Below are 13,439 nucleotides of genomic sequence, written 5' to 3'. Positions count from 1 at the left end.
AAGCCAAGACTTGTCAGCATTTTCTCTGCAATGGAGGTCATGTTAGGTCCAATGTAAGAGTATGGTGGCTAATAGTTAAGGCCTGCAACCAAATGCGAAAGCCAGTCGACCCTGCCCGGGTTCATGCAAATGGTGAGGGACTCTTTCTTTTTTCTCCTCCCCACCCTCAAACTGGATGTACAGGCCAGAGTGCTGAGAAAACACACTGCAGTCACTCAGTGAGTGGACAAGTGATCGTCCCCCAAGTGATCATTTATCTAGCGGAGTTTCATTAAAAGAAGAATCCCATGACACCAAACCAGCAGTTTATTATTCAATATGGTCCGCTATAACTCAACACCCAAGCATTTTGGTCCGCCATGTTGGGGAACTATTTTTTAATGTATCAATGTGCTCACTCCAGCTGGCCAAGGGAAGCCAGCTGGAGTGGAATCGGCCTCGTGCACTCATCCCGGGTTTTGGCACCGCAAAATGTTTGGGTGTTGAATCATAGTGGACCAGGGATGCTGACATGCGAAACATATTGGGGGGGCCCAAACCAGGGACCAAACTTGTCCCAGGAAATTTTATTAGTAGCGAGTTTTAAGTTTTTTTAAGCATTTTAGATGAGTCATATGATCAACATTAAAACCCTGATCACTCAAATCTCGATATCTGGACACTCCGGGGAAAATTAACAAGCCTGACACATTTTTTCCTCACACCCATAACGAATTTTTGAGGGGGCTCAGGCCCCCTCAGGACCCATGGAGTCGCGCCACCGTAGTGGACTATATTGAATAATAAACTGCTGGTTTGGTATCATGGGATTCTACTTTAAATGAAACTACACATATAAGAGAAGCACAAAGCAAACTAAAGATTCTTGAAAGAATCTGGAACTGTCCAGCACATCCACCCGGAAAGAGTGCGCGAGGCTGACTGGCTTCACTTGGCCGGTTGGAGTGATCGCATTGATGCATAAAAAAATAGTTCCCCAACATCTGGGACTCCCTCCCAGTAATCAGTAAAGGCCGTTTTACACTGTACACGTACTTGCACAATCTGACGTGTGTATGAAGGCTCAGTCAAAATTGCGCCGTGTAAAGCGGTGAATTGCTAGAACGCATGCGAGAATGCATGGATGTGAGATGGCAAAATAGCCCCTGTTCTGATTTTGTCCATGCATTTACGAATTCCACGCCATTTTAGAAATTAATGCAGCTCTAACCAGCACAATTCCGTGCCCGTGTAAAACGGCCTTTACAGACTACTACATTTTTCATGATCCTATTTATTTACCAGACTGACTGTGTTGGAAGCTATACCCTTTTTCCCAACTGATGGTGGGTGACCTTGAATAAACTCGAGGCCTACCCACTCTTCTGACCAATCACAGAAGAGTGGCATGTGAAACATTGTAGGAGGCCACAGGCCCACAGTCTCTCTCCAACTTTCGCGCAGTGAACATTGCTCTCCAGCTCGCAGCATTGCCAAACTTAATATGTGGAGATCGTGCTCATACTGCCTCACATACAGTTATTTCCACAAACTGGCAATGGTGGTTGGCAGTATGGAAGGGAAAAGGGAAGGGGACGAAGGGGAAAGGTTAGTTGGAAGGAGCAGCACTTCTGATGAGCCTCTAGCTCTCTACCACCAATAGTTTGGAAAAAGGATATAACACTCTTTTCACCTCACCAAACCATCCCCCGAGAAAGAGAACTTACAGGAGATGTATCCGTCTGGGTGTTGCGTAGATCCTCAGTGGCACCATAAAGGGGACGAACGGAGCCGTTGATGGGTGCCGTGACAGGGGGCTCTGGGGCCATCATCGAGGGCGCTGGCGGGGGAGGATGGGAGGGTGGGGGAGGGGAGTGGTGGATGTGGGACTTGTTGGAGATGTAGCCTGGCACCCCACGCCCCTGCGGCTGCAGCATCTGGATGCCAGGGCTGGGCTGACCTCTCATCAGGTTGGGAATCGGGGGGAGCACAGACGTGCCGTGATCCACAGCAAAGTGTGCTGCTGTGCCTCTCGGAGTGAGAGCTGCCCAAAGGACTCTGCAAAAGAAACATCTTATTTAAGGTTGTGCATGTTCCATATGGAGAAGGACACTCTATGCCTCATGCTACACATGCAGAATGTGGAGAGCTATCACGGTTTTTCACATTTGGTGCAGACAAAAAATGTCCAATTGATTTTGGCGTGACTTGGTCGAACAATGAGATATTCATGGTGAAGCAAAAACACAGTACTGTTCCACAAACTTTTATTTGCTCTCGACTAGTTTCGATGGCTATAGCATCATTCTCAAGGCAGTTTCCCAGGACCCTCCTTCTAACCTGCCCCCGAACCCCTTACTGTTGTCAAATATATAAGGCTCGACATTGTAATTGCTCCTTCTGTTTGCCTTGAGAATGACGCTATAGCCGTCAAAACTAGTCGATAGCAAACAAAAGTTTGTGGAACAGTACTGGGTTTTTGCTTCACCATGAAAAAAATGTCTACATCAGGCCTTTTGTGCTCATCCTGTCAAGGTGGAAGAACGACTTTCAGCCAAGTGCAACTAAAAGAATTGCTGTGTACGAAGTTATTAAAAAAATGAAGATAAATGCCTATCAAAGGAGGTTGCCAGGTTATTTGGATGATCTCCACCCACGCCCTTACGTGAAGACCAAGGTCTTTGCATTTATCGTGTGAGACATCCCATAAACAGTTCCTCTTTTCTACTTGTCCAATTAACCGCTCAATGTCAGTTTCACTGCCCACTGTGAAATAATGCCCTCATACTGATTGTCCTGACAAATGTATTTGCATTGCATCAACCCTCCAAAATCTTGTGTTTAAGCCAGTGGTAGTAGCCAGGAATTTCATTTGGGGGGTTCCAAAACCAGGAGAGAAAATTTTTGAAAAACAGGGTGCCAAGTAATGGTTTTATTTTTAACTAATTTTAACACTTTTCACAATCGAAAAAACATCATTTGTGAAATAAATATTTTGTAAATTCATGATTTTTCAATATTTTGTTTTCTTTAATGAAGGAAAATAATTGCATTTTTTGTATTTTGGGGGGGAGGGGCCCGGACCCCCTGGCTATGCCACTGGTTTAAGCAGCATAGAGGCTAATATCTAACAATAAGCAGAATCCACTCAGCACGTCTCTTGGTTATTGCTCCAGAGTTGGTACTTGATAGGAGAATTGATTGAGGTGGATATGTGTATGTGACTCCTACTCAGTTTAGACTGACATCTTACGCTTGGAAACTATCAACAACGTGTAAACATCTTGCAATAAATAAAACACAAAGTGTAATAATTCACTTCTACAAAAAGTTGAGGAAAGTGCATTCCAGCACTGCTAATTTTGCCATGACGTCTCTGAACCCAACTACACTTCGAATCCCCTCATTCATGATTGTATTTTCTGCTTATTTCCGAGTTTCTGAGATTTAGCGGAAGGCTCATGCTTGGTTGGTGGCCCTGGGTTGGTGGGAGGCCCAGGGCCTGGACCCTATGGGCCTACCCTTTGATTTGGCCCTGGTTAAATTCCCAGAGTAATTAGTTAATTTGACAGTGGTTTGACTACTGGTGCAGGGGAATTTTTTCTCGTGCCAATTCATGCAAACATCTTGTTCAGTGAACCCCCTCTGGGAAGGGATGAGGGGATATATCCCTCACAAAACCTCAGAGAAATAAATAAAGTATTTAAAGCTATTGCCTAGTTTTGACGTATAAATAACTGCATCTGCTTTAAGTTTCATTTTAAGCACCAAAATGATGTAAAATGTATTTCCAGGCATGTCATTTTCCTGGAAGCCCCATTGCCTGGAGGGGGAATCACCCTCTAGGCCCCTCTTTCTCCCCCCAAACATATTCCTAGTCAGGCCACTGAGTGCAGGTAACATACGTGACTGGCAATAGCGGGTAGTTTCCTTCATCAGAGAAAACGAAAGGCATTGATTGCGATTCGTTACCCTCTATTAGTGTATTCATAATATACTAATTATTTGGTTGTACAAATCCCAGTTTAGATGAAAGGCAATGGTCAATTTTAACCTCATTTGAAAAAGGCCAGATTGGCACCCATGCGATGCCTCTCCGCGTGACGTGACAGGGACCTAGTTTCTATATGAGTAGATGGGAGTTTTACATCGTCTGAGATTACCAATGCATGTATGAGGCACAGAGCTCAGGGAAACATGTATTAATAATCACTTATTAAAACTGGCTATGGTCGGAAAGTTTCCTTCATTTGATAAGGTATTAATAATCCATAATTAAGCCAAGCTCTACTTGCTAGCAGGGTACTCTGCTACCTGCTAGCATCATGCATCGTATCAGCGCTCAAAGCCTCGCCCCAAGGTCACCTCACTTGCAGCAGCGGGAACCAGAACGATGTCACACGGAAGTTTTCCCGGCATTCATACTTAGCCGTCGCGTTTTCGCGCGCTTGAAAATTTTCACTTTTCATTTAATCGCGAAAAATAGATATCCTCATTTAAAAATCTAAAAGCGTGAATAAGGTACTCCAGGAGTAATAATCTTTCAATTTAGGCAATGAAAAAATAATAGGAAACCACCCTATTGGAACATCTTTTGGTTTGAATCTTGGCTCAGCCAAATGATTTATTCACGGTAAATTTCACTCTCGGTGTGGAAAAACGTTTTCGTACTCACCGGCTGGTTCCGTTGTGTGTGTTGGGGTACATGATGGGCTCGCACGCCATCATCCCCCCATTCCTGCCCACGACTCCTCCCATCTGCACCCCTTGTCCGCACCCTCCCATCATTCCTCCGCACCCTCCACCACCAACCATGCCAATACCACCACTGCACATCATCGCCTTTGACTTGGAGCCGGTGGACGTCGACGAGGAGGTCGTCGATGAAGATCCATCGATCGGAATTGAGCCTTTGGTGTTCCTCTCACTTTATTAAATTATGAGAAGAAAGGAACATTAGAGGAGAAAAGAATCAGCTGCACTGTGAAAGTTGAGTCGGGATTAAATTTCCGTGATCAGAAAAATGTTATAAGAAATCAACAGATGATGTAACTTTATTCTCGGAATAACGAACAACTAGCTATTGGGGTACTTCATCTGAGTCACCCACAAATTCATGTAAAGGGAGGAAATTCCTCATTGGAAAATAGATTTTGGGGGAATGAAGTATCATTAGAGGGAAATAATTCTTCTGCACAGCAAAAATGGCATGGTAATGAAATTTCCATGGTCAGAAAAAGTCATTAATATAATTAAACAGATTATGTGACCTTATATAGTGAATAACCACAGGCTAAATAGTGGGGTACTTTTCATCCGCGAGTGCATGCAAAAATTCCACGAAGGAAAAATCATTTAGCTTGGCTTGGATTCAAACTTGGATCTCCCTAATGATGAATAAAGATGATGCTTCAGTAACTCAATTTGGTGAATGCCTGCCATAAATTTAGAAGGTCTGTGTTCTAATCCTATGCAAGGTATATGACTTTTCCTTGGTGGAATATCCATATTCTGTATGCCATAGTAAGCGGCTTCAGTTAAAATTGTCATTCAATGTCTTATCATTTCAAGGAAGAAAACTTTGGACTAATTTACTGGCCAACGAACATTAAACTAGAATAATAAGATCATAAATTGTTTTTAAAATGTACCAAACTTTTGAATGATTTCATTATAAATATTCAAACCTCATAATAGTTTTAGAATCAAAGGGATTTCAGCACCAGATCTCACCCTACACATTCCATAATCACAAAGTACGAAAATGAAGTCTATTACTATCACCTTGCATGCCCACTGGAATAAAGTACTTTCTCCTGATAATCAGTACAAATTTAATGATTTTGGTTGTAAATTTCTTGCTTTTTGATTTTTATCAAATTGTCACAATCTTGTTTTTATATTGCTTATGCTGGAAAATGATTTGAATGTGTGATGATTAAGGTTTATTATCAATATCATCTTTTAAGTAATTATACCCTATGATTTTTCATGTTTGCATTTTGCAGGTTTCTTTCTACTTTTCAATGGATGGGTGATGAAGTTATTGTCAGTGGATAGCTCTGAATAACATTCAGATTAAAAGTCATTATCTGGGACAATAGCATACAGGCTGCAAATTCAATTCCTATTCCAGTATACGCTGCAACCATGAAATAAAAAGTAAGTACATGGTTATCAAGTTTATTTTACTTACTCTCTGCATTTTAGTATGAGCAATGCCAGTAAGGCTCCGATGAGAAGTATTCCAATGCATGATGAGATCAGGATGAGAAACCAGGTGTCATCAATCACAGGACCTATATGGAATGATGTATTAAAACATTATTCACTTCATTCTGACAATTAGTTGATAGACACAGCATATGATATTACCGGGAAGAAGTATCGATGTGAAGAATCACATGATATTTTCATACGTAGCATTCTTACTGAGAAAAAAAATCTCTGTAAAGTATTAGATTAAAGTAAGTACCTATGCTTCTCTGACTTATTTTTTCATCTTATGCTCCAAAAATTAATTAAATCGTTTGTGCTTTTTCCTGTTAGAACTTCATCCCTAAATCTTTTACCGCTTGGTTCATCTTTCAAAAACGAGACTTTTAAAATCTGAAAAATGAAACTAAACTACAAATTCATCTACAATTATATTCCGATATATAACATTAAAAAGTATCGTCTAAGTCTCATAAATATAAATACAAAAAAATTAACACATGTTTCCTTGAAACTGTATTTTTGAACCAATAAAAAGGTTTTGCTGAAGATCTTTCAAGAATTTTGTTGCACAGTATTTAAATGTGTGTTGCACATTATTTGATTATGACTTGTGCATTATTTAAGTGAATAGTTTACGGGTGGCATTAGTAAACATCCGAAACATAAAATATATCTTTTAGTGTTTGAAACCGCTTGGCAAAGGATTTTGGGCTCAAATTGAACAACTGAGGAAAATGATGAAACGCCAATTGATGTTTGATTAACCGTTCAGAATGCAAAATGTCAGCGCTTTCAACAGTAAACGGCTCATTTTTAAGTTTTTTTGTGCTAAAAGTAGAGGTGTGAGTCAATGTTCGTCTTGTATACTTAACGAGAATGTTGAAGGAAATAATTTTAATTGGCAGCGACTATTGCAAGTCCTTATAAGTCGTTCGTAATAACAAAACACATATATGCAATACTCTTTTTTACGTCACTGTAAGTTTGATGAATTTTGTAATTATTGTTTGCGTGTTTTTGGATTCCAAACAAGCAGACATTAGAAGTGTACGTGCCATTGAGATGGATAAAAGTTCTTTTGCCATCTTAAAGCCAATTGGAATCCCGAGCGAGATGATATCCCTGAAGTCACGCAACACGCTATCCTCACGTGTATTTATGATGCCTACCTACTGTTATTGCTCCATTTTCCAAGGCACGAAGGCTAGATGTGCACGAAGTAGTTATTCCCAGAAAAATCTCTGTTAATCGTTAGATTTTAAAATTAAGGTGAAAGATTAACTTAAGGCTGAATCACGCGATTGTTTTCTTCCCATCCCTCTGAGTTATAGCTCCAGCGATAGGTTTTCAGGGACGAAAAAATTGTGATCGCTGTATCCATCATTTTCTGAATCACATGGTCATTCCCACCGTCCCCTTTTCCATCTCTTATTCCGTCACTTTCCGTATTTACACCTGTCATTTAAATAAAAGCCAAGTGTGGTATTACAATCACTGTTATCGTCCATTCATTCTGATTGGCTGAAGGCAGTACCAGCGATGGTTTCAGGAACGGAAAAAGGGATGTGCCGAGTGAAGGAAAAAAGGGATTGGATAACCATCCCAGGAGCCATCGCGGAAAATGATCGCGTTAAAAGGTAATTTTTTCCGCTATCATTCGAGTGATAGATTGAGCTATCGCTCCTATGATGGCGGAAATGAATGAATGGAATGGAAATGCCGGGGAATCAATAAATGATCTTGAGATTCAAGCTTAACACAATGCGTCACAATCGCATTTTTATTATTATACGTGAAATGCTCCTCAGTAGACATCGAGTATTTTCCATTCATCGACACACGTCGACACAAGTCAATATGCGTCGCAGTTTTCGTGTTCCATTCTGTGTTTGTCGCCGACTGTTGTGATACAAGTCAACAAATGATAACGCGCAGGAATTGGAGAGTTATAAACAGTTACCGCGAGTCGACACTAGTCGACGCGTGAGTCGCATGAATGGAAAGCACCCATCATAGCAGTCCGCTCCCTTCAGCGAGAGATTTGGGCGACTTATTCCCCTGAATACACACTTACGTACACGCTGTCCCTAGTAGTTGTGTGTCGAACGCACTCGAGTACAATCATGCGAGTATCTACGTCACATTCAAGTACCCAACGTTGACGGAACGCAGGGTCGGTCCGTTTCATTTCTTTTAGTGCGAGCGCTTCAAGCACGAATACGACTGAAGATGATTCTCAAATCGCCTCTAAATGTGTTGTCAACCACCGTACATTTATACGTGTTTACAAAAGCCGCCACTCGTGTCGCTCACGGAAAATTGCTCCGAGTTTCATGGGAAAATAAGGTATAATCAGTATCGAATCCCGGCTAAGTCAAATATTTTTTCATGGCGAACTTCATCCTTTGGTGTATTTAACTTTGCACCCGTGCGCGTGACTGCGTACAAAGTCACTTGTTCCTTCAGTGCTTTGAAATTCGTCGCCGCAGACCAGCGGAAAATAAGGGTTTTTCTCCCCGACAGTGGCTTAGTAAGCACGACCCTCGCCACATGTGCCACAGTGTGGACTTGTTACGTCAACATCTTGTTCGGTAAAACCCATCCCGAAGTTCGCTCTGAGAAGATGGCTTGGTGGTGTAACTGGTAGCACGCCTGACCGGCAATCGGGAGATCCGGGTTCGAATCCCGGCTAAGTCAAATATTTTTTCATGGCGAACTTCATCCTTTGGTGTATATAATCAGTAGGTTTAACACATATTTATATACGTGATGATTCGATCTATTAAATTCATAGAAGCTCTATGCTACACCTCGCAATTACAAACATTTTAATGCAAAATATAATTTAAAAAAGTGGATCGTATTACACTCATCACCGCGCCGCGGTCATTTTTGAAAACCGATCAAATCGCGACCGAAGTGACGAAAGAAAGCAGCATACTGCGGGATGGAATTGCGCCTCCTCTTTGGAGTCTCCTTGGCTTCAACCGTATCTGAGAAACGGACCGGAACAGCAAACTTTTCAACTCGAGTTGATAAGGAGTTGTTGAAAGGGCACATTTGCTTACAAATAATTTTGGGAAAACTCATCTTTCAAGGCACGATAGTTATCCTCTTTTGCCCGGAAAATATCTTGATTTATTGTCGTAAGTAGCTACTTCTATTTTCTTCTCCTTTACTTTGAATTACATAATCGACTTAATACGCTTGTCTCTATCGCAACGTCAAGTTATTTATTTATATCATCAATGCATTGTAACCGTGATAGCAACATAGGAAATTGGTGCAATATCTCAGGTGAGTACAAACGACATTTCGTATTCGCTCCAAACACTTCATGAAGATTCTGGGTCGTTTGGAGCTAACAAACTTGGCAATTTATGCTCGCTTACCCACCTCCTGAGCTTCATAGCACTCCAAAGACCTGTTTTTATATATATATATGTGTAGACATATGGTCTGTCATTTTATTATAATCATGTGTTGATCACATTGGGTGCTTTCCTTTCATGCGACTCACGCGTCGACTTGTGTCGACTCGCGGTAACTGTTTATAACTCTCCTATTCCTGTGCGTTACCGTTTGTTGACTTGTGTCACAACAGTCGGCGACACACACAGAATTGAACACGAGAACTGCGACGCAAGTCGACTTGTGTCGACGTGTGTCAATGAATGGAAAGCACCCATTGAGCCAATTGTTTCATCTTGTTGACTATGATATGTTATGTATCCATTAGCTAGTCGCCATTTCAGTTATATGAAAGTTTTTTAACATCGTTCTTGTGCCTATAAAATCTCATAAACACTATAGAGTGAAATTGAATCATTCTTTGGGCTGCATCCTGGAGAAAATTGTGCTCATCCGTGAAGATAGTAGATTGAAAATGGCTTAAGCAAAGAATAATACGTCTACGCATTTTCGTTCTACTCCTGGAAATCCTGCACTAGACTCGCTAGCAGTCAGGGGAAAGAACTCCCCTTTTCCCTAGGACTCCCCTATCTCGCATCCATTGCAGTACAAATCGTGCAAATGCGGCGGTAACTGTCGCGCCTGCACCCTTGCGCCTAGGGGTTGTGGAGACCCTCACAGTCATTCGGCGCCCTCCCCCTTTTCCAGGAGTCGTCCGTCAAAAGGCCCTCGCTGGAGCCCCCCCCCCCTCTGGAGGGTGTGAGAGAGAGGGGGGCTGGAGTAGGAATGCTGGGAAGGGCGGGGGCGAGGTATTTCCCCGGCGGGGAGCCCTGGGGCGTTTCCCGCCGCTAAAAATTTCAGCTTGGGCGCAATCGATATCGCCCGGTAGGGTGAGTGCGGGACCCTTGGCGTAGGAGACAACTAGGAGTGAACGTACACATTTGTGTGCGAGTATCTGCCTAAGAGCTCTTCGTGAATTCGGTAATAGCGAATTCTTACCTTTGTGTTTGATTTAAAAAAATATATTTGTTTACATCGGTCAAAACGTTAATTGTGATTGTTATTGCCTTGACAGCCGGCCCTCAACCATTGTTGACAATCAATTTTAATGAAAAAATTTAAAACATTAAAAGATAAAATTGCAAAACAAAAGAAAAAAAAACGAAAAGTATGGTTAAATGAATATAATACAATGTGGAGAAAAGATTTTTAAAATGCTCAAAAATTCGAATAAAATTATTTTAGGCTTATAAAATAATTAGAAACTAAAAAAATAAGAAAAAATATCTTGAATTTATTGTCTGATGTCAATTCCGACTCTTCACAATGCGATATAAGATCTGACGCTTTCCCGACGTATGCTGGTGGTGAAGGCTGCTCGGGTGGTTCATCGGGTAACCATGGGTTACGAGTCTTAATCCTGATCACACGATCATTTGTTTCGTCCCTTTAGTGATCACTCGAGTGATCATTTATTTGAATCACCCAGTCCCTCCCGCTGTCGCTTTTTGCATCATTTCCGAAATCACAGCTCGTTGTCATAGGATCCGCATCACTAAAATATATCGATGGCTAAGTTCTAGCAACACGAATCTCAAAATCTGGCCTGTCTGAGTTAATGCTGCTAATACTGTTAAGTAATAAAAAAAATATATTAAAAAAATATATATAAAAAATAAAATTCAAGCAAAAAAACTCTGTTTGCAAATGTATGCTTCTCTTTCAGTTTTATGTATTTTTTGTTTTTAAATTGAGTTAAAATTATACACAATCAAAAAAATAAATCGTTTTTTTGCTCTCCTGAAAAGTTGCTATTATATTTTTGAGATACGTGTTGCTAGAACTTAGTCATCTTTCGATGGCCAAGTTCTAACAACATCTATCGTGTTTATGTTTACCTATGTCGTTCCTACGATTCTCAAACGTTGCGCTGCAATCGCTCCGTACGGAAATGCGTCCTGATTGGCTGTAATGAGGTTTCAGTGACGGTTTCAGCGACGGAAAAAAGCGACCGGACGAGTGATGAAAAAAGTGATGGGAATCCTCATCATTGGAATGATCGCGAAAAACAATTGCGCGCGACGATCATTTTTCGAGTGATCACTCAAGTGATCGCTGGAGTGATCACTCGAAGATGATGAACAAAAATGATCATGTGATTCAGACTTTACTCCATCCTCAGGGCTCACCATTCAGCCCTGAAGTTGGATTACGACTCGTTCCTCGAAACGTCGGCACCCATGAAGGAGATTACCCTGTAGAATACCCGAGAAGCCCAATCTTCCCAATGCAGTTCGTAGGTTAATATTAATTCTTCATATAAATTAAGTAAGCATCGCATGCGCTCACTTTTAGCGTTTTACATCGCATCCTTCACTCACGACGGCAAGGTAACACTTTGTTGCACTTGTTTGTGCCAATAGGGTAGTTTTCTTTATCGAAGAAAACGAAAGGCATTGATTGCGATTCGTTACCCACCATTAGTGTGTTTATAATATAAAAATTATTTGGTTTTAGAAATCCCAGTTCAGACGAATGGCAACGTTCAATTTTAACCGCATTTGAAAAAGGCCAGATTGGCGCCAATGCGATTCCACTCCACGTGACGTCACAGGGACCTAGTTTCTATACGAGTAGAGAGGAGTTTTACATCGTCTGAGATTACCAATGTATGCATGAGGCACAGAGCTCAGGGAAACATCTCTTAATAATCACCTATTAAAACTGCCTCTGGTCGGAAAGTTTCCTTCGTTTGATCGGGGAATAATAATCCTTATTTAAGCCAAGCGCTACCCGCTAGCAGCCTGTGACGTATCAGCGCTCAAAGCCTCGCCCCAAGGTCACCTCACAAGGCGGCAGGGGGAACCATAAATACGTCACACGGAGTTTTCCCATCATTCCTACTTAGCCGTCGTGTTTTCGCTTGCTTGAAAATTTTCACTTTTTATTAAATCGCGAAAAATAGATATGGTCATTTAAAAATATAATAGCGTAATACGTACTCCAGGAGTAATAATCTTTCGAAATAAGCAATAAAAAATAATAGGGAACCACCCTATTGTTCCTATTATTATTATTGTTTTATTGCACTAAAACTTCCGCAGAAGAGGTGGAAATTTTCACACCGGCAGCTTGTTCTCTTCTCAGTAAATATAACCGGTTGCGAAGTTTGGAGATTGTCGTCGTCTCTCCTCCATTTTTCTCGTTCTAAGCTGATGATTGATGGGTCACCGATGACAGCGCACAAATGTAACTAAACTTTACATCTCGCTTAACCTTCCGGATTTTCGGCTGAAGCTCCGGAAATTATTCTCAATCTGATGAACACGCTTTCATGAAGGAAGAGAGCGAGGAGAAAGAATGGAAGTAAGTATAACAAAGAAAAATATTAAATAAAGATAGTTGAACCTTATCACCATTATTTCCCCGTCGTTCGTTTTAGCTATACATCTAGAACAAGACATGATAGCTCCGTGAGCTAAAATGCGTCGCACGCATTAAAATGATGCTGGGAAAAATGCAATTACATTTTATTTCATCAATATGTCGAACTTCCACTATATTAGGCCGAAACCGGTTGAATTTTTTTTGAAGGAAACAGAATAATTTCAGTTTTAATTGGGTGGAAATTCAAAATATTACTGAATTTTTGAGTAGCCCCCACTTACTTTATACAGTTCCCTTAAAATTTATGTCAGAGTAAAGATGACTCTCTTTAATATCGAAACCACGGAGGGTGGATAGTTGATACGTAATTAATCCCATTAGTTGCTATGGCAACCAGTGTTTGTTTACCGGTCAACCATCCAAAGGCTCTCGGATATACTTGA

The 13,439-nt window shown here is 41.1% G+C and overlaps 1 protein-coding gene across 1 annotated transcript in view; it reads right to left on the bottom strand.

The window, feature by feature from the left end:
• The window catches only part of LOC124157952 (WAS/WASL-interacting protein family member 1), a 66,404-nt gene that overhangs the window by 8,508 nt on the left and 44,457 nt on the right, over positions 1–13,439 (bottom strand). Inside the window, exons 3-5 of the mRNA XM_046533060.1 lie at positions 6,176–6,278; positions 4,655–4,906; positions 1,707–2,037 (exon numbers count right to left, since the gene is read on the bottom strand). Coding sequence (XP_046389016.1) covers positions 1,707–2,037; positions 4,655–4,906; positions 6,176–6,278 — 686 coding nt within the window. The remainder of the gene's footprint in view (positions 1–1,706; positions 2,038–4,654; positions 4,907–6,175; positions 6,279–13,439) is intronic.

This window comes from Ischnura elegans, chromosome 4 (genome assembly GCF_921293095.1).
Source record: "Ischnura elegans chromosome 4, ioIscEleg1.1, whole genome shotgun sequence".
Classification (NCBI taxonomy): domain Eukaryota; kingdom Metazoa; phylum Arthropoda; class Insecta; order Odonata; family Coenagrionidae; genus Ischnura; species Ischnura elegans.
Note: the sequence above shows the minus strand (reverse complement) of the source record. Positions and strands in the feature narration are given on the sequence as shown.